The sequence below is a fragment of the Macaca mulatta genome, chromosome 19 (genome assembly GCF_049350105.2).
Source record: "Macaca mulatta isolate MMU2019108-1 chromosome 19, T2T-MMU8v2.0, whole genome shotgun sequence".
NCBI lineage: Eukaryota > Metazoa > Chordata > Mammalia > Primates > Cercopithecidae > Macaca > Macaca mulatta.
The window spans coordinates 64,239,853-64,265,773 of NC_133424.1; the positions used below are offsets into that span (position 1 = coordinate 64,239,853).

Sequence of the window (25,921 nt, forward strand, 5' to 3'; positions counted from 1 at the left end):
TGGATGTTGTCATAGTTTTAATGAAGGTTGACAAATGAAAGGTTACCCCCAATCCACAGAATCTCTCTCAGATGAGTTATTTTCTATACATTGGTACATCAAAGATTTCAGAGCCTGAATTCATGTTGAAGCCTTTCTGACATTGATAGCATTTATCCTAGTGGATAACACTGGATTTTGAAATATGATTTTTCATACTCAATACACATAAAAACTATACTGTGAAATCACTGATGGTGTACAAGACATATTTTATTCCCAAAGGCATGACCACGTCCATTGCATTGTTAGGGTTTATTTCCATTATGAGTTCGCTGATGTACAATGAGATTTCTCTTTGAGGAGAAGGCTTTTCTACATTCACTGCATACAAAGGGTTTCTCTCCTGTGTGAGTTCGTTGATGAACAATTAGACGGCTCTTCACAGTGAAGCCTTTACCACATTCATTGCATCCATAAGGTTTTTCTCCAGTATGAACTTGCTTATGTAAAGCAAGCTCAGTTTCCATGGCAAAGCCTCTTCCACATTCACTACATATACAAGATTTCTCTTCTGTATGAATTTGCTGATGTACAATAAGATAGCGTTTCATGGTAAAGCCTTTTCCACATTCACTGCACATAAAGGGTTTCTCTCCAGTATGAGTTCGCTGGTGTACAACAAGATTGCTCTTAAAGGCAAAACCTTTTCCACATTCATTGCATATGTATGGTTTCTCTCCAGTATGAGTTCGCTGATGTAACATCAGTCCACTATTCACAATGAAACCTTTCCCACATTCACTGCACCTGTAAGGTTTCTCTCCAGTATGAGTTCGCTGATGTACAATCAGCCGACTCTTCAAGGGGAAGCCTTTCCCACATTCACTGCATATGTAGGGCTTCTCTCCAGTATGAGTTCGCTGATGTATGATGAGCATGCTTTTCACAGTAAAACCTTTTCCACATTCACTACATAGATATGACTTCTCTACTGTATGATTTCTCTGATGTACAATGAGATTGCTCTTCCTGGGAAAGCCTTTTCCACATTCATTGCATACATAGGGTTTCTCTCCTGTATGAGTTCGTTGATGTTCGATCATACGGCTCTTCATGGTGAAGCCTTTCCCACATTCATTGCATATATATGGTTTCTCTCCTGTATGATTTCGTTGATGTATGATAACATAGTGCTTTGTGGTGAAGCCTTTCCCACATTCACTACAGATGTAGGGCTTCTCTCCTGTATGAGTTCGCTGATGTATGATAAGCATGCTCTTCCCAGTGAAGCCTTTTCCACATTCACTACATACATAGGATTTCTCTCCAGTATGATTTCGCTGATGTACAATGAGATTACGCTTGCCTGGGAAGCCTTTTCCACATTCATTGCATATGTAGGGTTTCTCTCCAGTATGAGTTCGCTGATGTTCAATCAGACGGCTCTTCATGGTGAAGACTTTTCCACATTCACTGCATATAAAAGATTTCTCTCTTTTATGAATTCTTTGATGTTCATTTAGCCTGGACTTTCTGGAGAACACTTTTGCACAAAAAGTACATCCATAAGGTTTTTCTCCTGTATGAACTCTCTCATGATCAGTGAGCTGTGACTTCTTGACAAATGCTTTCCCACATTCACTGCATATGTGGGTTTTTTCTATTTCATGAGTTCTCTGATGCTTACTGACTTGGGATTTAGTGCTACTGGATTTTGTGCTTACAGAGAATTTAGCTGCAGAATAAAGTTCTTCATACTTACCATGAAGAAATGATTTTCCATCTCCATTAAATTTAGTAGAGTTCTTAATTTCACAGCTTTTGCTCTGGTTGACTAAACTTAAATTTGATTTCAAAGCTTTTATATATAACTCAAATGTGTCATGATTTTCCCTGAAAAGACAATGGCTTTTGGTTTGAGAGGCAGTATTTCCAAATGCATTACGTTCATGGTATTGTTCCACACTCTTCAGCATCCTTTGATTTTCCAAGTGATCCTGCAGATGATCATCAACTTTGTTGTTTTCTAGGAAAGAAGAGAACAATGAATCCTTTCATAATCTTGTTGGGGATAAAACTGTTTTCTTAAAAAAAAAAATCCTTATTATTATTATTATTTGAGACAGAGTCTCACTCTGTTACCCAGGCTGGAGTGCAGTGGTGTGATCTCAGCTCACTGCAACCTCTGCCTCCTGGGTTCAAGCAATTCTCCTGACTCAGCCTCCGAAGCAGCTGGGTTTACAGGCATGTGCCATCACGCCCAGCTAATTTTTGTATTTTTAGTAGAGACAGGGTTTCAATATGTTGGCCAGGCTGGTCTTGAATTCCTGACCTCAGGTGATCCCCCTACCTCGGCCTCTCAAAGTGCTGGGATTATAGATGTGAGCCACCACACCCAGCCAGGTGTTTTTAAATATGGCTATTTAATGACAATACGATGATAATAGTATAAAAGCAACTTCATGTATACACTTTGGTAAAAACATAATAATATAAACAAACCAAAAAGTAAAAGCAGTCTGTGTGCAAATAAGGTGAGGCAGTTGACAATCTGTATAGATTTGACTGCTTTCTAAACAGGACCTTGCAAAACATGTGGACACAGTAAAATACAAGCAAGTCATTATTACAAGCAAACAACAGGGCTTGGAGGAACACCATTCCACAAAATTTTGGGAGACACCAGACCACAAAGGTGAGAAAGGCAACTGATCCAAAATTCTGAGGGTTGTATTTATTCACTCCACTAGTATTTGTTGAATGACTCCTATGGATAAGGCACTCTGCTGGCATTTGGGATATACAAAATATGCCTTCTTTTCACTGATGCTGAATTCTAGTTAGGAAAAACAGAGGGAACAAAAAAAGAAGGGAGTTGGAGATGTTAAGTGTGGTTTGGTGGAGCAGTGTAGATGATGAGAGTTGGGGGAAGCAGGATATATTTGTACAAAGAAAATACAAGGTTAAATGATGAATTCAATGGGGAGAGTGAGGAAAGTGAGGACTCAAAGATTACTAAATATATGGCTTGAGACACTGGGTAGATGAAAGCATCTCATGAGATGGCAAATATTACTGCAGTCCAGAACATGTAAAGTATACACTGTGAAACATACACTTTGAAATGGTTATCAAATACATAACCCAGACATCAAGAATCTGGTTGGAGGTATAAATGGAGAAGGCAGCATGGAAATAATCAGCACATACATATTATTTAAGAAAAAAGGACTGAATGACTTTTTTTTCTTTTTTTTTTCTTTTGAGACAGGGTCTCACTGTTACCCAGGCTGGCGTGCAGTGGCACAATCTTGCATCACTGCAACCTCCACCTTCCAGGCTCAAGCAATTCTCCCACCTCAGTCTCCTGAGTAGCTGGGGCTATAGGCACATGCCACCACACCTGAGTGATTTTTGTATTGTTTGTAGAGACGGGGTCTTGCCATGTTGCCCAAGCTGGTCTTGAACTCTTGGGCTCAAGTGATCTGCCTGCCTCTACTTCCCAAAGTGCTGGGACTATAGGTGTGAGCCAAAGCACTGGGCCAGGATACCATGTTGAGAAGACATGTAGAATGAAAGAGGAAGGTACAGAGCCAAGGTTTTAGACATTCCAACATTTGGTTTTGGGATTATTTAAGCCCTCTTAGAGGAACCAAATTGTGAGTACAAAGATCAGGGAAATATGCTTACTGAGATATATAGAATAAATATATCCACATACTTGTTGCCTGGCAAGGATAAGAATTAGAAATCTCCATCTGTTGAAATTAAGTGAACTGAGATAAGACTCTTGTGTGGTAACTGTTATTAAATTTGCCCCTCTTCAATCTGTAGACTACCATCTAACTTTCCAAAAACATTCATCACATTTAATGAACAACTCCTATAGTCAACATTCCACCCTCTGGTTTAGCTGTGTTGTGTTATCATATGTTCCATTAATTATGAAACAGGAAAACAATGATAGGGAATTTTGCAACTGGCCAGTGTACCATGTAGTTGCCTTCAGAAGAAAATGTGCTGCTGCATGGGATATGAAAACTGTCACTTTCTTCTATCACATTTTGTATGCAGTAGAAAAGTCATATCAAGGCCAGGTACGGTGGCTCACGCCTGTAATCCCAGCACTTTTAGGAGGTCAAGGTGGGCAGATCACTTTAGCTCTGGAGTTCCAGACCAGCCTGGGCAACATGGTGAAGTATCATCTTTACAAAAAATACAAAAATTAGCCAGACATGGTGACATGCGCCTGTAGTTCCAGCAACTTGGGATGTTGAGGCATGAGGATCGCTTGAGGCCAGAGGTCGAGGCTGCAGTGAGCTGAAATCGTGCCACTGCACTCCAGCCTGAGCAACAAAGTGAGACCGTGCCTCAAAAAAAAAAAGTCGTATCAAATTTTTCCCATTTCAATGTCCCTGATACACTGTTTCCTCATCTGCTACCAATAGCATCTACTTCAGTAATGCTACATTTATGTCTCAGCATTAGTTAAGTTGTACTAAAGGATAAACTTCCTCCTTCTAGACAAAGGTTGTGCCAGCTTCACCTTCAGTTTTTCTTAAGATATTTAGCTGTTTCTTATTATTGCTACACTGCTGTCATCCAGGTGAAAGGTCAGACTAGCAAGATATTTTGTGAAAAGACCAAAATATAAAAGTAACCAATCCTCAACCATGCTACCTCAATTACTCATATATAAAATCAAAAGTCATCTTGATAAAAAAAGCTTACATTACCATGAATATTACCATGTTTCCGCTCCACGATTTCTCCGACAAGCAGCTTCTATCACTGACCTGTATTTGGCCAACTTGAGGCCAATCTTTTGATAGTCAAGCCCATGGCCTTGCACAATTCCTATTTCATGCCTTCATTCTTTTTTTTTTTGAGACAGAGTTGCACTCTTGTTGCCCAGGCTGGAGTGCAATGGCGCAATCTCGGCGCCCCGCAACCTCCGCTTCCCAGGTTCAAGCAATTCTCCTGCCTCAGCCTTCCTGAGTAGCTTACAGGCATGTGCCACCATGCCCAGCTAATTCTGTATCTTTAGTAGAGATGGGGTTTCTCCATATTGGTGAGGCTGGTCTTGAACTCCTGACCTCAGGTGATCCGCTCACCTCAGGCTCCCAAAGTGCTGGGATTACAGGCATGAGCCACTGCACCTGGCCCATGCCTTCATTCTTAATTCATGTCACCATCTTCCTAATTCAAAATCTAGATATGCTTTGTGCACATCATACTCTTGCTGCAATTCTGACTATCCTGCCATATGCTCTATTTCCTCTGTATTCCTAAATTAACCCCTGTATCATTAATTTTTATGGTAATCCTCTGTGTAGTGAGGATCTAGATCTAACCTCATCCAAAGAGAGATCTAACATTTGTTCTTAGCTATTAGGAAATGAGCTCTAGGCCCTGGAATGTCCTGGCCTATAGGAGTGTCTTTGTTTGCCCACTGGCTTTAACTGCTGGACAATTTAACAATATGATTTATGATAGGGGCTTTGGCCCATGCCATATCAGTTCCACACTTTGGAAAAACTAGATACTCTAGGTATTAGCCCGACTTCTGGGAGAGGCAAAAGACTAAAAGTCAGCCATGTGGGCTGTATGTGACTGGAACCTAATCAAAACTCTGGCCACCAAAGGCTCAAGTGAACTTCCCTAGTTGTCAATACTCTGTATTGTCACACACTGTGGCTGGGAAGACACGTAATGTCCACAGTGAAAGAAGGACCAGAAGTACTGCACTTGGACCCCCTCCTGGACTACAAATGACCTGGGAATTCTACTCCTAGGTGAAGGCTCAAGAGAAATGAAAACATATGTTCCTGAAAAAGTTGTACACGAACTTTCATAGCAGCATGATTCATAAATGCCAACAAGTAGAAACAACCCAAATGTTAATTCAATAGATGAATGGATAAATAAAATGTGGTATATCCATACAATGGAATATTATTCAACAATAAAAAGAAATGAAGTACTAATACATGCTAAAGAATGGAAGAATTTCAAAAACACTATGCTAAATAAAAGAAGCGAAGCACAAAAGACCATATATTTTATGATTCTATTTATATAAAATGTCCAGAACAGGCAAATCTATAGAGATAAAAAGTAGAGGCCAAGCGTGGTGGCTCACACCTGTAATCCCAGCACTTTGGGAGGCTGAAGCGAGTGGGTCACGAGGTCAGGAGTATGAGACCAAACTGGCCAACATGGTGAAACCCCATCTCTACAAAAACACAAAAATTAGCTGGGCATGATGGTGCGCACCTGTAATCCCAGCTACTCAGGAGGCTGAGGCAGGAGAATCGCTTGAACCCAGGAGGTGGAGGTTGCAGTGAGCCAAGATCATACCATTGTACTCCAGCCTGGGTGACAAAGCGAGACTCCATCTCAAAAAACAAAAAAAAGAAAGAAAGAAAAAAAGTTGACTATGGTGATGGTTACATAACTGTTCATATACTATGAAGCACTGAAAAATAAACTTTAAATTGGAAAATTGTATGGTATGTAAATTAAGCTGTTAAAAAACAAATCTATAATGGGAAAAACACATTAGGGAAATGAATACAATGCTACTGTCTAAGATGAACTAAGGGAAAAGCAGAAATCAAATGTACAAAGGAAGTACTCTGAGATAGACATAAGTTATGACCTAGTTTGGACTACAACTGATGTAGGATGTAAAACTCCTTTCTAGGTAAACAGTCAACAAAAATAGTAGAGACTTTTAATAAGAGAACTCCATAGGTAGAGGACATTCAATACAATACCAGCACAGACAGGAAAGAAGTATGGTACTAAAGGAGAATGCAACCTTAAAATAAGATGGGAAGGGTTTTTTGTGGAGGAAAAATGATCCGTATTCCTAATAGGCACTGCTTCTGTGTCCTGAGACACCCACACAGCATTCTTTTACTGACTATAATATGACTTACGCATCTTGCTGGTTCTCGCATACCTGGACAGATTTGACTGTGCCTTTCATCTTCCATTGTCCATGGTTCTTCTCCTCGTTCCAACCTGGAGAGTGCATCTGGTTTGCTGACTTGATAACCTGTTTATGGGAAATGACAGAAGACAGACACACTGGATTGGGCTGGTGTATGTAATGTGAGAGAATGTGACATTTAAGTAACTAGATAGTTTTCACATCTGCAAAGTAAGTAGAGGCTTTTCTCTCAGGAAAGGGCAGATTACAGTCAGACCTTAATATCTGAAAATTTCACATCCAGGGATTCAACCAACCATGGATTGAAAATATTTAAAAAAAAAATACAATAATAAAAAATACAAAGTGCAGTGGCTCTTGCCTATAATCCCAGCACTATGGGAGGCTGACATGAAACCAACACTTGAAGCCAGGAGTGGGAGACCAGCCTGGGCAACACAGATTCCATCTCTACAAAAAAAAAAAAAAAAAGCCAAGCATGGTGGTTTGCATCTGTAGGCATAGTTCCTCAGGAAGCTGAGGCAGGAGGATCACTTGAACCCAGTTCAAAGCTGCAGTGAGCCATGAAGCCACCACTACATTCTAGCCTGGGCAACAGAGCAAGACGCTGTCTCTAAAGAAAAAAAAAAACACAATAAAAAACAAATTAAAACATACAGTATAACAACTATTTACATAGCACTTACATTGTATTAAGTATCAGGCATAATCTAGAGATGATTTAAAGTATTTGGGGGGAGGTGTGTGTAGGTTATATGCAAATACAATGCCATTTTATATGAGATTTGAGCATCTGTGGATTTCATATCCATGGAAAGCTGTGAAACCAATCCCTCTCAGACACTGAGGGGTGACTGTATATCCTTTTACCAGAAGCCAGAGGATGTACCAAAAATCTGCTATTCAGAGCACTGCAGTTAATTCCAAGGGTAAGCAGCTGAGAAAGCAAAGGCCACAGACTGGGCACCCTCCAGGTGATACAGGGCAGCTGTCCTTACCCATTGATACCAGGTTGCTGTAGATCTCCAACATCACATCCCGGTACAAGCCCTTCTGAAAAGGGTCCAGGAGCTGCCACTCCTCCCAGGTGAACTCCACAGTAACATCCTTCAGTGTCAGCAATTCCTGTAAGAAAACAGAGCCTTGCTTAACAGGAAGTGTTTCTCTTTTACTGACATGAAAAGAATGTGAAGGGAAGTTGTCCTGCTCATATTAACCACATAGACTGCATCCATCTATAAATCTATTGTATTTTTTAATATCACCAGAGAATCTCCAAGTATTCTATAATTGTACAGTGCCCCATTTGCTCAACAAAAATTAAGGTTTTATATCAAAGCCGCTCAGTAAAAACAGGTTTTACGTATAAATTTTAATTTCAGTATCTATTGCCCAGTCAAGAAAGTATATGCTACCTACATCTAGGTATCTGATATAAATTGTTTCATTCACTGTAAGCCTTCCCAGCTAATACTAACATAAGACATGGGGAGACTCCAGATGCTAGAATCACAGGACACTACGTTCATGTTTAATTATTAAATGGATTAAAAAATAGAAATGCATAGAAAGCATGAGAAACTATTAAAGAGTAATCAAATTGGGAAAACTTATTTTTGGAAATATATATTAAATATATATGTACACACACAAACATATATACGTGTGTGTATATATATGTATACAGTCACAGGTATGTGTGTCTATTAACAGAAAGGTTATATTAGATACACTGAAGAGATAATTAGTGAGTTGGAATTCACAGTAAAAAAAAAAAAATAACAGGGCCAGGTGGGGTGGCTCACACCTGTAATCCCAGCACTTTGGGAGCCTGAGGCAGGTGGATAGCTTGAGCTCAGGAGTTCAAGACCAGCCTGGGAAACATGGTGAAATCCTGTCTCTACCAAAAAGACAGAAATTAGCTAGGTACGGTGGCACACGCCTGTGGTCCCAGCTGCTTGGGAGGGTGAGGTGGGAGGATCGCTGGAGCCCAGGAAGTTGACGCTGCAGTGAGCTGTGATCATGCCACTGTACTCCAGCCTGGGTGACAGAGTGAGACCCTATCTCAAAAAATTAAAATAACTGAAAAATGAAGCAGAGACACAAAGTGACAGAAAGTATGAAGGAGAGTTTACTAAATATGGAAGATAGAATGAGGCCTAACATATGCCTATACATAGTTTTTGAAATATTATATTGAAATGAGAAGCAATTTCCAAATATCTGAGTGAGAAATTTTCAGAACTGATTAAATACCCTGTAACTCAAATTTAATAAATCAACAAAGCCAAGCAGAAAATCTGCATCTAGACACATCAGACAGAAACTATTGAACATCAGATGCAAATATAACATTATATAAACAACCATTAACAGAAGGAAAAGATGCATTACCATCAAAAGAAAGACAAAATGTTCTAACAACTGACTTCCATAGAAACAAAAGAAGCAAGAAAAGTGCAGAATAACGTCTTCAATGTCTTGATTCTGTGGTAATTGGCAAATTGTATGGTATGGCCTAGCCCCGAATGCCACTGGAAAATAAATTGAGACCCTCTTGTCAACTAAACTGCCACTCTCCTGTCTCAACATGACTTATAATCATATGGTAGTGGGAACTTGAGGCAGGAAAGAGCTAGGTGAAAATTGATGGGATAATCTATCCCCATGTAATTGCAGAGATTAATACACAGATAAAAGAACAGACTTAGTGGAGTCTGCAAATTCTTAATGCTGCTGATCTTATCACATTCGGAATTATTTCACACAAGAAATAAATCTGTTTGGAAAAAAAACCCTTAGGTTTCTACCTAATTTCATACTCAAAAATAAGTTTCTCCCGTTTAAAGTCCTAACCAGAAAGCAAAAGAACCTATGGAAGCAGAAGCAAATATGAAATATATTCATGTTCAAAGCCATAAAGGAAAAAACAGGGACAAATTTTATGAGAAAAAATTTTAATATCTACATTGAAAAACAGATCATAAACAAAGCTGAAAGAAAAATGATGGGCTAAAAAAATTTGCAATAAACAAAAGGTCACTATATAGTAGATATAACCAACTCATTAACCAGTAAGAAAAAAGTTTTTTAATATAAAAATTATAGTCAGGCATTTCACAAGAGAAAAAAATCCAGTTGGCCAAGAAATACACATGAAGGACTTCAACCTCACCTGTGATGAGGAAAATGCAAAATCAGACAAAAGAATATTGGATCACTGAAAATTGTGTAATTTGATAATGTCTTATTTTTAAGTATTGGCAAAGATTTAAGGCAAAAAGGACTCCATGTATCAGTCTCTATGTTGCAAGCACTCATTTAAATACTTTACATAGTTTAACAATGTTTCCATGTATGACTTTAGACAAATGGAATGTTATACAATTAATATTCTTCAATTAATTATAGTGATATTCCTTTATATTCTAAAACTATACCATCTAAGGCAGGGGTGTCCAATCTTTTGGCTTCCCTGGGCCACATTGGAAGAAGAAATGTGTTGGGCCATGCATAAGATACACTAATGATAGCTGGAAGAAAAGTGCAAAAAATTCTCATAATGTTTTAAGAAAATTTACAAATTTGTGTTGGGCCACATTCAAAGCCATCCTGGGCCACATGCAGCCCACAGGCCGCAGGTTGTACAAGTTTGATCTAAGGTGACCAACAGGTGAAATGTGATTCCACTGAAGCAAAAGAAGTCATAATAAATGTGTTTATATATACAGACACATACATAAAACACCTAGATTTATAAATACACATACATACAGAGATGCACACAGTTCAGTGACAGTAAGTACGTGCTACCAAACCTTTGTTGAAGCACTATAAGGGGATTAGGAAGAAAGTTATGATAAGCAAATTTACCTTTTTTTTTAGAGAGACAGAGTTTTGCTCTTGTTGCCCAGGCTGGAATACAATGGCATGATCTCGGCTCACCACAACCTCCGCCTCCTGGGTTCAAGCGATTCTCCTGTTTCAGGCTCCCGAGTAGCTGGGATTACAGGCATGCACCACCATGCCACTCTAATTTTGTGTTTTTAGTAGAGACAGGGTTTTGGTCAGGCTGGTCTTGAACTCCTGACCTCAGGTGATCCGCCTGCCTCGGCCTCCCAAAGTGCTGGGATTACAGGCATGAGCCACCGTGCCCGGCCCGGGAATTTACTTTTTTAACCAGTGTGTACTTCATCATTAGAATTCATTTCCCTGTGGGGCCAGGCACAGTGGCTCACGCCTGTAATCCCAGCACTTTGGGAGGCAGAGGCGGGTGGATCACCTGAGGTCAGGAGTTCGAGACCAGCCTGACCAACGTGGTGAAACCCCATCTCTACTAAAAATACAAAAATTAGCCAGGCATGCTGGCGTGCACCTGTAATCCCAGCTACTCAGGAAGCTGCGGCACGAGAATCCCTTGAACCCAGGAGGCGGAGGTTATAGTGAGACGAGATCACACCACTGCACTCCAGCCTGGGAAACAGAGTGATACTCCATCTCAAAAAAACAAAACAAACGAACAAAAAACAGATTTTTTTCCCTTGGGAATCCATGAGTTATTTATGTAATTACAAAAAAATAAAAGCAATAAAAATATGTAAGAATTGGATGTGAAAATGCAGAAGGATTCTGTATATTCTGAGATGAGGTAAAGTTATCAAACATGGCACCCAACAACTCAAGACCTTATCAGACAACTCCCTAATGCCAAATCTGCAGTTAATGCCAGTTCAGCCATCTGTTCAGGACAAATGGAAGCTATGCACGCCTTCCATTTTCCTAGGCCACTTAGATTTTATTCCTAAATCAGCTCACAAAGACACAAAGACTTGAGTGTGTGGCCTTGCTTTCGTCCCTTGAAAAAACTGTGTCCACTGAGTTTTCCTGGTCTATTTCCATAGGAGTCTCTGAGGAACCCTGTTATAAACAGCAGTAAGAAATCTTCTGCCTTCATTAGAAAGCTAGTTCAAAACACTGTTCAAAAAACCATATCACCTCTGAGAAGAGCAAATTTTTCTTGACATCTAAGTGCCATGAAATAATGATCTCCTGAGGAACATGTCTGCTTTTTCCTCACAGTCACTGTATATTATATAACTTAGCATGACTTTCTTGTACTGGCTGTCGGAGACATCAGATGCAAACTGACAGCTAATGTAATAGAAAGGATCTTCTAGTCAGGCATTATGTTCCAACATCAGTCATTTTTTAGGAATCACATAAACACTATATTCCTGATCTTACTTTGCCATGATGTTGGAGTTAGATTTAAAGTTTATTTCTCTCTAGATTCTGAAATGATTTCTTACAGGTCTCTACAAATCCACCATGGAATAAAGGAGAGAGTAAAATAGAGAAAAAGTCACCTGGGCATTGATCATTTTCTTCAGTTGTGGGAAATGGCCAGCACCTGGGATACTCTGTCTTTGTCTCCTCTGGATCTGCCTTAAATTTCTAGTTAGAAAGCTCAGTCACCAGTGAAGAGTGCCCACAAAAATCATTATCTAGGTCCTGGAATCTTCCTCTTTCTTCATTCACTTCTTGTCTCTTCCCAGGGCAGCCAGGACCTGTAGACTGAGGAGCAAAACAACTTTCAGGGGTACATTCACCTTAACACATGACCCTGAATATTTGTCTCTTTATTTGGTTCTCTCAAACCAAAGAAATGCAAGACCCTCAATGAAGGCCAAATGCCTTTCTTCGGTGAAGTGTGGAAGTAACATGAAGAGGAAAGGGGAGGTCACAAAGGCCACACAGCATCATGCCTAAGCAGTAGGTAATTCTCGTATCAGCTTTTTAAATAATGCCATATGGACGGTGAGAAACTGTACATTTTTTCCTTTATACAATGTTACCCTCACACCTCTTTAAAAGTCTTTATATATATTTAAAAGTGTTTATATATGGCCCGGCATGATGGCTCACATCTGTAATCCCAGCACTTTGGGAGGCTGAGGTGGGCGGATCACCTGAGGTCAGGAGTTCAAGACCAGCCTGGTCAACATGGCGAAACACTGTCTCTACTAAAAATACAAAAAATTAGCCGGGTGTGATGGCGGGCACCTGTAATCCCAGCTACTCGGAGACTGAGGCAGGAGAATGGCTTGAACTTAGGAGGCGAAGGTTGCAGTGAGCCCAGCCATTGCACTCAAGCCTGGGCGAAAAGAGCAGGACTCCATCTCAAAAAAAAAAAGTGTTTATACACACACTTCAATATGAAGAACAAGAAACACATCAAAAAAAAAGAGGGAGACAGAGAGAAGGAATACGAGGTATAAGTACAAATTTAGAAAACAATTCAAAAATATAAATACTGGGAAAATAGCCGCCTTTATATACGAACATACAAAACCTGAAACACCCATAAAAAATATGCAGTACATTTGCAAGAGGAAGGATAAAAATAGGCTCTTATTAATTTGTGCAGCAGTAATAAAAAAAATACTGTAAATAGAAAGCTTATTCATCCGCACCCTCTCTGCCCCCCCAACAAAACTTTCATTTTCTGCAGGTTCAAGAGCATGGGTTGTCGTGGAAAGCCAGAGGATTAGAAAACTCATCGTGCAGGAGGTACTCGGACCTGAAACTTTTAGGAAATGTTAACGTTCATCAAGTCTGTTCCAGCAGCCAAAGTTTGAGCTCAACACACACACACAGACCCTGCCAGGGCTCTTGTGAAAATACTTCAGTTTTCACTTGTCTCTACACAAAAGGCCACCACCCCGCCAGATTAATACGAAAACCTGGAGTAGATACACATGTACACTGGCTTCCCTTAATGATTCCTCGATCACTGAACCTCAGATTAATCCAGAATGTGAAACAGAAGTCACATTAGTTGAAAAAGCCACCCCACCGATTCTCAATCACTGAGCCCCACAGGGGAGTGACCCGCGAGGACCACAATCCCTGATCTCAGGACTCTTGGTCGTAGATCTACTCAGGCCTTTAATCACTGACCACCAGAGCCTCCATGAGGGACCCCCAAAGATATCCCATCACAGACACCCACCAGGGACTCCTACCAGCTCCCCTCCAAAAGAAAACACCCGCCCCCGCCTCCCCCACACTGCCGCGCTACCTACACCTTACAGCGCCGCCAACAACGCAGACGCCCTCAGAATGCTCCCTCCCACCGCGTTTCCACGTCCTGACCCACACACTGACCTTACTCTCCCTGGAATCGCTGCGACTTCTTAAAGACTGAACTTACTTCCCTAAAGTTCTTCCACTTCTGGGCCCCTCGCCCAGCTCCCTCCCCACTAAACCTCAAGGGACGGTCACCCGCGTTTCCATGGAGAGCGGAATGCGGCCTTCCGGCTTTTCCTCAGAAGAAGCATCCGCGCCGGAGTCGCCTCGCCGCTCTGGGGGCGGCCATCTTTGAGTACGTGACGTACAGACGGCACAGGAGCCGCGAGACGCTGTGGACAGAGGCCTCTTAAAACTGTCCGATTTCCAGGCACGTCAGCCGTGGCAGAAAAATGGAGAGATTATCAGAGGCTTGAGTTCACACAGACAGATATGGCGTGTGGGTAAAGTCCTCTGAACAGACAGGGAACAGAATAAGTTGATCTTCTCCTTGCAGGGGCTAGTGAACGGCGCAAACTTCTCAAAGGCCGGAACCCATTATTACCACAAAGGCGCGGCATCAGTTCTTAACGGTCTTGATGGCTGTGGCGTCTCAACTCAATGGAAAATTAAAGTCACCTCTGGGCACCTCAATCACTATTCTAAATGCGAAGCGTTTTAGAGGCCGTATAAAAACTGAATCAAGCGGGATTAGAACAAAAAATAAGCGAGCGGTGCGTTGCAGGTAACCGCGCCGTCAGGCGGGAGTACTGTGGGGGCGGCCATCTTAGGGGAAGTTCGGTGTCCGTAGGGCAGAACGAATGCTCTCTGGGAAGCTTGCGGTGGAACTGGCCCGTGGAATTGTCTTTAGAAGAACAAAACCACCTGGCTTTGTTCTTGACTCTGGAAATGGATCGTTTTCTAGAATTATTTAGGTTGGCAGATTAATTTCCTTCACACAGTTTCCTTGCCCCCACTCCTTTAAAGATAGGAATCTTTAAAGCCAACAATAGTATTGTCAAATCCCTTTCATGTTTGAAACCTCTGACTATCGCATCTCTCCGGTTTCTCCTATTATTAAGTGCTTGGGCAATCCAGAATAATCTCCCAATGCTGAAGGCAGCTGATTAATAATTACAGTGCAGAGTCCTTTTTGCCATGTAACATAATATAACCATGGGAATTATTCTGGAGTTGGAGATCTGCCTATGATATGACACTAATGAATATTTTGCAATGAAAAAATACTATTTTTTAAAATTGTCCATATATCTACAGAATTATTACCACAAGTTATGCCTTGTGACGTTTTTTTAGAAGACGCAAGGATGAAAATGTCAACATTTTCAATTGTGTGTTTTCTTTTTAATAATAAAGCATGTGTTCTAATTTACAAAAACCACAATAAAGGTATTTTCATCATGTCAGTCTTGAGGCTGAACAACACTTAACATTCTTTTTCCTTTTACCTGTCTGCCTTCTCCCTTCCCCTACACTCTCTATACCCCACACTCCAGGCTTTGTTCCATCATCTTATGCCTATGGCCCCTTTCCCCTGTACACTCTTACTACTTCCATCTGTCACACAGACACACACTGTCACTCCTCTAAACACTCTAGTGTTAAACAATTGCCACTGATTGTTTTTGACAAGTGCCCTATGGGTAGGAGTGTTCACATAGATAAAGCTGAGTCAAGTCAAATAGAGAAATACTATGAGAATAGACCTATTCAGGCTGCAACACATTTAGTAGTGAAAATTCTGTGGGGATGGAGGCTTTTGGGTGTTTCAGAGCCATTTCTGCCATTTTCAGAGCCATTTCTACCCCCTTAAGTGCAGATAATCTGCTAGGGTGCAGATATTCACTGTTACTGTTGTTAAAAGGTGGTTGCTTTTCAAGGCTACCTTGGAGCAGAGGATATGGGGATAGGATTAGGGCAAGGTAAATACCACAAGGTAAAGCTCACTTGTGGCCGGTGTTGTGAACTTAATTGGCCACTCTAGAAAAGGAACTAACTGGCCCCTAGCCAGGGCCTAAAAACTAGATCTAGATAGCACAAAAAAGTTACATTAAACTTCCTCTAGTGTCCAATCTATCAGATTCCGATCCTGAAGGACTAACTCAGTCTCTCTTCTACTTCATCTCCTTTCTCTCATCTTATAAAAGATATTCTTTGGGAAAACTCTGTTTATTTCACATATAACTCAGCTTTAGCTGGGTCTGGTTCTCTCTTCGAAGATCTTGCCTTTACCACATAACTTCTGCAGCCTCGAAATGCTGAAGATTTCCCAGAAATTTGTTCTAATTCCTAGGGGTTTAACCTACCAGTATCTCCTCTGTATTCATCTTGGCCTTCTCCATAAAATTAGATTTTGCCTAATGTAAGTACAGATATAAAGCTCAAATCCCCTCAGATATTTCCAAAAGAATTTACTTTTACAGAAAAACCTCAGTGACACATGTGGCCTTTTTTGAAGATACTGTAAGAGTGACAGGAACAGAGATAACAGGGCACTCAAGAGCAAAAAACTTCAGAACCTCTCATAATAATTACTTTTTCTATCGCTTCTCGGCCTTTTGGCTAAGATCAAGTGTAATAATTACTTTTTCTCCACATCCCCTCTAGGATGCCTCACCTGTGAGTCTTTTCATATCTTCCTCCTCTACCTATGCAGTGCCCCACCTGCTGGTCTTGTGCTGATCTCTCTCATGGCCCTACCTGCCCCAACAACTTACATTCTTCTCCATTTTAATACAGATCAATTAATTCTTCCAAGAATGTACCCTAAACACTTATATTTATTGTGATTTAGAGAGTATTAAATCCCCTTTTTAAAAAGGTTAGGAATTGCCGGGCGTGGTGGCTCACGCTTGTAATTACGAGGTCAGGAGATTGAGACCATCCTAGCTAACATGGTGAAACCCCGTCTCTACTAAAAATACAAAAAAAAAAAAAAATTAGCCGGGTGTGGTGGCCGGCGCCTGTAGTCCCAGCTACTCAGGAGGCTGAGGCAGGAGAATGGCATGAATCCGGGAGGGGGAGCTTGCAGTAAGCCGAGATCGTGCCACTGTACTCCAGCCTGGGTGACTGAGCAAGACTCCGTCTCAACTTTTGTTTTTTGAGACAGAGTCTCAGTCTGTCGCCCAGGCTGGAGTGCAATGGCGAGATCTCAGCTCACTGCAACCTCCGCCTCCCGCATTCAAGTGATTCTTCTGCCTCAGCCTTCCCAGTAGCTGGGATTATAGGCACCTACCATCATGCCCAACTAATTCTTATATTTTTTGTAGAGACGGGGTTTCACCATGTTGGCCAGATTGGTCTTGAACTCCTGACCTCAGGTGATCCACTCGCTTCTGCCTCCCAAAATGCTGGGAGTACAGGTGTGAGCCACCACGCCCAGCCTATCTATCTATCAATCTTATTTTGAATCACACCTCTGGTCATTTTCAGGAACTATGGAAGTTTCTGTCACCCAGGATGGCATGCAGTGGCATGATCTCAGCTCACTGCAACCTCCACCTCCTGGGTTGAAGAGATTCTCCTGCCTCAGCCTCCCTAGTTGCTGGGATTACAGGCGTGTGCCATCACGCCTAATTTTTGTATTTTTTGTAGAGACGGGGTTTCACCATGTTGGCCAGGCTGGTCTCAAACTCCTGACCTCAAGTGATCCACCCCCCCCCCTCAGCCTCCCTAATGAAGCAATATTTAATTAAGATTTCTATCAGTTGGATACTATGCATCAGGATGAGGATAACCTGATTTATTCACCGTTGCTATCCCCACGTAGGTACCACATTAACCAGCTGAAGAAAATCCTGAGACTACAATAGAAATGTGGCTCCTCCGTAAGTTTCTGTATTGATGTTCCAAGGATGATGAATGTGTAAACAACTGAATGTGTGCAAAAACATGCAATTTACTTATTTATGATAAGATGAGGAGAATTTGTATTTCTGATCCAGACAAAGCAGAGCCTGGATACAGTGGAGTCACAGCTCATGACAACAAAGGGGCTGACACTTGGAAAACACACAGAAATGAGGGCAACAGTGTTCACCGGCCACCACCTGGGATTATGAAATCGAGCAATACAAGCATGAATGAAGGAGGAGAGGATGTGAAAAGACACAAAGGTGCTCACCAGGACAAGGATACTCTGGGTGACTCTGGACTCGGAGGATCTGGAGGAAACATTATTCCTGTGAATGTGTTGGACTTACTGCTTGTGCCTGTACAAAATGAAAATCCTGGAGCCACTGGACAAGATTATGAGCCCAGAAAATAAAACTTCAGGGAATACAAATAATGCTGCATACAATGGGTCTATAATTTTGTTAAAACCTAGAGAAAGGCCGGGCACGGTGGCTCAAGCCTGTAATCCCAGCACTTTGGGAGGCCGAGACGGGCGGATCACAAGGTCAGGAGATCGAGACCATCCTGGCTAACCCCGTGAAACCCCGTCTCTACTACAAAATACAAAAAACTAGCCGGGCGCGGTGGCAGGCGCCTGCAGTCCCAGCTACTCCGGAGGCTGAGGCAGGAGAATGGCATAAACCTGGGAGGCGGAGCTTGCAGTGAGCTGAGATCCGGCCACTGCACTCCAGCCTGGGTGACAGAGAGAGACTCCGTCTCAAAAAAAAAAAAAAAACCTAGAGTAGAACAGTAACCAAAATCTCTTCTTTGTGATGTTTTTGTTGCTGTATGTGACAACCAGATACACGGGAAAAATTTACTACAATGTACAGGATCCAGCAGATGGGAATGGAGTATCCAATGTACTTTGCAGCTTTTACTTTAAGATTCTTCCACCTGGAGTTCATGGGGCTGATCCTTATGGTCTGGAAGACACTCAAGAGGCAGGTGGTGCCAATGGACGTAGTCCTAACCACTCTTTCTACATAGAAAGTATGTTCACATCCAAAACCATTGAAGAAATGTGTCAATCCAAAAGCTGACATTGTCTGGGGAACTCCTTTTGAGAGAAGAAACATGGGGTTTCCAATAATCAAGTGCTTGAGAATCACATCTGTGGACCTCAACCTGGATCCTTTGTAAGAAAGGAATAGATAATAGCAGATAAGAGAGAAGTTGCCTAGGATTTCAACTCTCTTCTGTGATAAGAAGATTATCCTTATTGCCACATCACTGGAATCTATTCTTTCATTCAGCACATGTTCCTTTAAGGATGGTAACAATCATTCTTATGAGAAAATAGCCTTATTGAAGATTCTTGTCATTAACAGTAACTTTCACTGTGTGCTCCGGTGAGGATAGCCAGGTGCACTTAGAAATGGAAAGAATTACCAGGATACTTCATGGAAGTCAGCACTAAGGATGAGGTGCTGTTAACCATGGGAGAAGCAATGACAAGTGATAGCAAACAGAAAAAAAGCATCATCTAACATTTTATGAATAAACTGATGAGGTAGTTATAATGGAAAAAAGACATAACCTCAACCGCTACCAACACTATAGAACAAATTACTTCTGAATGAATTGCTGATCTAAATTTTCATGGTAAGTAATACAATTTCTAGAAAAACAATAATAGTATTCTTGTGGTTTTAGAATAACAAAATGTTTCTCAAGCCACACAAAACACATTAATAATATAGGAAAGATGACAAATTAGGCCATAGTAAAATTAAGAGCTGGCACTGCTAAAAGACACACCACACACACACACACACACACACACACACACACACACACACACACGAGGGGTTTGGAAGAGAGAGATGTATGTACCGTAAAAAAACACAGATTCACACAATAGAGTAAATTATAGTCAAAACATTCCAATAGAAGCTTCAAAAACATTATTCAATTAATAATTTAGAGAAGGCCGGGCGCGGTGGCTCACGCCTGTAATCCCAGCACTTTGGGAGGCTGAGGCGGGCGGATCACAAGGTCAGGAGATCGAGACCACGGTGAAACCCCGTCTCTACTAAAAATACAAAAAATTAGCCGGGCGCGGTTGTGGGCGCCTGTAGTCCCAGCTACTCGGGAGGCTGAGGCAGGAGAATGGCGTGAACCCGGGAGGCGGAGCTTGCAGTGAGCCGAGATCGCGCCACTGCACTCCAGCCTGGGCTGGGCGACAGAGCGAGACTCCGTCTCAAAAAAAAAAAAAAAAAAAAAAAAATAATAATAATAATAATTTAGAGAAAATGTTCAATGTCCTTATTAATTGTGAGAATTCAAATAACACTACTACCTAATATCATTGTACACCAACCAGAAATCTATAATAAAAATGGTAGGAAATATCAAGTTTTGGAAAAGATGTGGGTAAATCAGGCACTTCATACCAATGGGTGTTAAAAATGGCACAAATATTTTGGAAAACTCTTTGGTAGTACCTACATAACCTGAAGAGATACAAACCTAGGTCTCAACAATTACACTCTTTTTTTTTGTTTTTGTTTTTTGTTTTTTGTTTTTTGTTTTGTTGAGGCAGAGTCTCGCTCTGTCACCCAGGCTGGAGTGCAGTGGCCAGATCTCAGCTCACTGCAAGCTCCGCCTCCCGGGTTCACGCCATTCTCCTGCCTCAGCCTCCCGAGTAGCTGGGACTACAGGCGCCTGCCACCTCGCCCGGCTAGTTTTTTGTATTTTTTTAGTAGAGACGGGGTTTCACCGTGTTAGCCAGGATGGTCTCGATCTCCTGACCTCGTGATCCGCCCGTCTCGGCCTCCCAAAGTGCTGGGATTACAGGCTTGAGCCACCGCGCCCGGCCTCAACAATTACACTCTTACAAATATACCCCAAATAAATTTCTATCTCTATCTATATCTATATATATACACCACCAAAAGATTAATTCAAGAATTTATATACCAGCACTAGTCATAATACCCCAAACTATAGACCATCCACATAGTAAAATGACTCAGTGATATCCACACAATGGAATCCTTTAAGGCAATGCTAATGTATGCCAACAATACATTCACAAAAATCATATAGAATAAAAACAAGGCAAGTATAAGATAAACTAAAAAAACAGGAAAAGTGATCTAATCTCTTAAATGTTAGAATAGATGTAAACCTATGTCCCAATGCCGCTTCTACAAAAACCCAACCGAACTGTAGCCTTGGGCCAGGCATGGTGGCTGACGCCTGTAATCTCAGCACTTTGGGGAGCCAAGGTGGTGGATCATGTGAAGTCAGGAATCAAGGTCAGCCTGGCCAACATGGTGAAACACCATCTCTACTGAAAATACAAAAATTAGCCGATGTGGTAGCGTGCGTCTTATAATTCTGGGTGCTTAGGAGGCTGAGGCAGGAGAAGCGCTTGAACTCCGGAGGCGGAGGTTGCAGTGAGCCTAGATCACAACACTACACTGCAGCCTGGGAGACAGAATAAGGCTCTGTCTCAAAAAAAAAAAAGAAAAAAGAAAAAGTACTTGATCCCAATAATTCACATTAGATGTCACTGAACTCATTTGTACAATTAAATGCAAATTAATTTAGAAGTGATGATGAAGAAATAGGAAAATCTACTTTATCAATATTGACCCCAGCAATGATAGGAAGCCTGAACAGAAATCTATCCCTAGAAGAAAGAGATATATTTGTAACAGTCTTTCACAAATAAAAACAACAGCATCAAATGATTTAAATGGCAGATTCTACCATTTTTTTTAATATCACATAAGCCAACAATTGATACTCCCCCCCCCCCCAAGAAAAAGAACACTCACTGGCTATGTAATTAATGAAGAAATACAAAATTTAGCGGTCAAAATTGATTCTTTGGGTTTTCAAACAGACAAAGTTAGCAAATAAGTAGAAATTGCAGCTCAAGGTGCAGTGGGATGAAGTGGTTACCAGTGCACTATGTACCTACTTTGCAGTGTTTTAAGATACAGTATGGGCCAGGTGAAGTGGCTCATGACTGTAATCCCAGCACTTTGGGAGGCCAAGGCAGGCAGATCACCTGAGAGGCCAGGAGTTCGAGACCAGCCTGGACAACATGGTGAAACCCCGTCCTTATTAAAAATACAAAAATTAGCCAGGTGTGGTAGTAAGTACCTGTAATCCCAGCTACTTAGGGACTGAGGCAGGAGATTTGCTTGAACTCGGGAGGCAGAGGTTGCAGTGAGATCATGCCATTGCACTCCAGCCCGGGCAAAAAGAGCAAAACTCTATCTGAAGAAGAAAAAAAAAAAATTAGCTGGGCATGGTGATGCATGCCTGTAGTCCTAGGGAGGCTGGAGCGAGAAGATCGCTTGAGCCCAGGAGTTCAAGACCAGCCAGGGCAACATGACAAAACCCTGTCTCTACCAAAAACAAAACAAACAAAAAAAGATACAATATGGTATAAACTTGAGAGCATGGGAAGTAGCAGATAACACACAGACAACTATTTTCCAAATTATCATGCCTCATGTCATCAGGGCACCTTCTCTTTTGTTGATATGGCAGAGAGTCTTTATTGATTAAAGGAAAGGATCACTCTGCAGGATGACCATGTTACATGAATAGCAGACCGGAACATTAAGAGAATGAGATTTTCATTGGAGTAGAATGATAGGTTACCTATCTGCATATATGGTAGACAAAAAATGCATGTATGGTAGACAAAAAAAAAATGTAAGGAGAATGATAGTCACCTTCTACTTTGAAAAGTAATAGTTGTGGCCAGGCACACTGGCGTATGCCTGTAATACCAGCACTTTGGGAGGCTGAGGCTGGTGGATCACCTGAGGTCAGGAGTTCGAGACCAAACTGACCAACATGGAGAAATTCCCGTCTCTTCTAAAAATACAAAATTAGACGGACATGGTGGCACATGCCTGTAATCCCAGCTACTCGGGAGGCAAAGGCAGGAGAATCGCTTGAACCCAGGAGACGGAGGTTGCAGCGAGCCCAGATGGCACCATTGCACTCCAGCCTGGGCAATAAGAGGGAAACTCCGGCACACACACAAAGTAATAGTTGTATATCATATTAATGAAAATTAGTCTTATTCTTGGAAACTAAAAAGACAGCAGTTATTACAGAGGGCATTTTATTCGAAAGAAGCAGAAGAGTGTTCATGTGTAGGATTCATATTTGGCTACTGAAATTGCATTTTAGTATTGATTTATAATGGATGTATTAATCAGTAAAATGTAATTGCTTGTTTTGCAACCTGGAACAAATCATGTGCCTTACATCAACCAAAGCAAGTTCTGCCTCACTGGGGCACTTCATAATAAATATTAGTAATACATCACGAAGTGCTGAAGGTTGAATGCCACCTATAACAAGTTTTTTCATATTAGATGAATTCAAACAGGATACAATTTTGCGAATATATGCTTATAATTTGCACTTGAGCTATTCTCTCTGAGTGTGCCCCAGGACATTTTTGTGGAAATACCATGCAGTGCAATTTCAGACTCTGAGCATCTAAAACCTGCCTCAGTATTCATGAATATTCACTATATGATTATATTTCTACATGCCTTTGTATGTACTAAGATCAGTGGCTTGCATTTGCCTTGACTTTTATGTGTGGTAAAAATAAAAATATGGCAAGTATATACAAATATTAGGAAGTGGTCCAGGTGTGGGGACTCATACCTGTAATCCCAGCACTTTGGGAGGCCGAGGCAGGTGGATCACATGAGTTCAGAAGTTTGAGACCAGCCTGAACAACACGGTGAAACCGTGTCTCTACTAAAAATACAAAAATTAGCTGGGTGTGGTGGCGCATGCCTGTAATCCCAGCTATTTGGGAGGCTGAGGCAGAAGAATCACTTGAACCTGGGAGACAGAGTTTGCAGTGAGCTGAGATTGCACCACTGTGCTCCAGCCTGGGCGACAGAGTGAGACGCAGTCTTAAAAAAAAAAAAACATTAAAAAATGTAATATATATATATTATATACATGAAAATAATTAGGGAATAAGAATTTCTTATTTGTGCTTAGAATACATAGTGAAGTAAACAGAAAAAAAAAAAAAACAAAAAAGAATACATAGTGAATTTGAAAAGATTAAATGTTAGGACAGGCACGGTGGCTCATGGCTGTAATCCTAGCACTTTGGAAGGTTGAGGCAGGAGGATTGCTTGAGCCCAAAAGTCCAAGACCAGCCTGGGCAACATGATGAAACCACCATCTCCACAAAACATACTAATATCAGCTGGGCATGGTGGCGCACACCTGTAGTCCCAGCTACTTGGGAGGCTGAGCCAGGAGCATCGATTGAGCCCAGGAGGCAGAGGCTGCAGTGAGTTGAGATGACATCGTTGCACTCCAGCCTAGGAAACATAGCAAGACTCTGTGAAAAAAACAAAAAACAAAACAAAAACAGAAACAGTGCTAGACTCTGTCTTAAAAAATAATAATAAATTTTTTTAAAAAAGATTAATGGAGCCGGGCGCGGTGGCTCAAGCCTGTAATCCCAGCACTTTGGGAGGCCGAGACGGGCGGATCACGAGGTCAGGAGATCGAGACCATCCTGGCTAACACCGTGAAACCCCGTCTCTACTAAAAATACGAAAAACTAGCCGGGCGAGGTGGTGGGCGCCTGTAGTCCCAGCTACTCCGGAGGCTGAGGCAGGAGAATGGCGTGGGCCCGGGAGGCGGAGCTTGCAGTGAGCTGAGATCCGGCCACTGCACTCCAGCCCGGGCTACAGAGCAAGACTCCGTCTCAAAAAAAAAAAAAAGATTAATGGGCCAGGGTTGTGGGTCATGTCTGTAGGTCATGTCTGTAATCCCAGCACTTTGGGAGGCTGAGGCGGGTGGATCACCATCCTGGTGGTCATCCATCCTGGCCAAGATGGCAAAACCCAGTCTTTACTAAAAATACAAAATTTAGCTGGTGTGGTGGTACACACCTGCAATCTCAACCAACTGAGGCTGGTGGATCACCTGAGGTCAGGAGTTCGAGACCAAACTGACCAACATGGAGAAATTCCCGTCTCTACTAAAAATACAAAATTAGACGGACATGGTTGAGGCTGAGGCACGAGAATTGCTTGAACCCGATAGGCAGAGGTTACAGTGAACAGAGATCGTGCCACTGCACTCCAGCCCTGGGCCACAGAGTGAGACTTAGTCTCAAAAAAAAAAAAAAAAAAAAAAAAAAAGTTAATGTTCCCTCTGAATAAACATACACAATGGGATATCTTGCGGGGTAGGTAAAGTAGAAACTTTATATATTCAACCCAAAACATATTTTGTTAATTTGCACTGGGGGCACTCCACTAGAACAGGATGGAACCCCACCCACGTTTGGATGCTGGGACTGACGATGTCACATAGTGAAGTATCATATTTGTTACATAATGAGACTCTGGAAAGAGCAGAAGACTTCCCAAGCTGGTTCAAAAGTGGCTTGTGAGAGCAGGAAAATGTGTTGTTGACTATGGTTAAGGAGTAGGGCTAGGGTAAAGGTACCCAGGCATGTCTTGAACTTCCAGCATATACCAAAGAAGGGAGCACTCAGGCTTTATTATCGACTTGCCCAAATGGGCAAAATAGAAAAAGTGGTGTGGCTTAAAAGATATCAGTAATCAATCAAAAAGTAGATTCAGATTCTTTAATCCAACACTGAATGTTTACTCTTGAAACTCTTGACTTCTAGGTTGAGAAAGCCTCAATTTCCTCATGCTAAAACCTTATACATGTCCTTTCTTCCAGCATAAATAGGACCCTTTACACAATATAATTGTTGAAAGTGCTTCCAAAATACTGCTTAGACAAATTGTCTACAATATTTTTACACTTGAATTGTGAAAATTAATGTTTATAAGACAATAAAAATTAACAAAAAAGTCATTTTTCAAAAAGCTATAAAAATTTCTACATGAGGTTATCATAATAAGCATGGTACTCTATAATAATTTCTCAACTATAGCAAAGCTCCATTTTATTTATTTACTTATTTAGAGATGTAGTTTCACTCCTGTCGCCCAGGCT

The 25,921-nt window shown here is 41.4% G+C and overlaps 1 protein-coding gene, 1 long non-coding RNA gene and 1 pseudogene across 5 annotated transcripts in view; 1 reads left to right on the plus strand and 2 right to left on the minus strand.

The window, feature by feature from the left end:
* Positions 1–14,344, minus strand: ZNF432 (zinc finger protein 432). Of its 4 annotated transcripts, none has more exons than XM_077981465.1 (5): positions 14,225–14,344; positions 12,307–12,514; positions 7,939–8,065; positions 6,950–7,045; positions 1–2,008 (listed from the first exon to the last, which is right to left on the minus strand). In XM_077981465.1, the coding sequence occupies exons 2-5, from the start codon at positions 12,319–12,321 to the stop codon at positions 288–290; spliced, it is 1,959 nt and encodes a 652-aa protein (XP_077837591.1). In that variant the 5' UTR covers positions 12,322–12,514; positions 14,225–14,344; the 3' UTR covers positions 1–287. The 4 variants fall into 4 exon arrangements, with proteins under 4 accessions (XP_077837591.1, XP_014980224.2, XP_077837592.1 ...); XM_015124738.3 differs by having other exon boundaries at positions 14,108–14,344; XM_077981466.1 differs by having other exon boundaries at positions 12,307–12,507; positions 14,104–14,344.
* The window catches only part of LOC106994835 (uncharacterized), a 14,037-nt gene continuing 2,432 nt past the window's right edge, over positions 14,317–25,921 (plus strand). Inside the window, exons 1-2 of the long non-coding RNA XR_003725023.2 lie at positions 14,317–14,753; positions 17,799–19,528. This is a non-coding gene — a long non-coding RNA (uncharacterized LOC106994835). The remainder of the gene's footprint in view (positions 14,754–17,798; positions 19,529–25,921) is intronic.
* Positions 17,928–19,170, minus strand: MACMULV1R-PS1042 (vomeronasal 1 receptor macMulV1R-ps1042 pseudogene; annotated as a pseudogene).

Bases quoted from the DNA above. Each gene is read 5' to 3' on its own strand.
- ZNF432 (XM_077981465.1), bottom strand. The intron at 7,046-7,938 runs GTAAGGACAGCT...TCCCATAAACAG, and splicing joins CAGCAACCTGGTATCAATGG to GTTATCAAGTCAGCAAACCA. The intron at 2,009-6,949 runs GTATGCGAGAAC...CTTCTTTCCTAG, and splicing joins GCACAGTCAAATCTGTCCAG to AAAACAACAAAGTTGATGAT.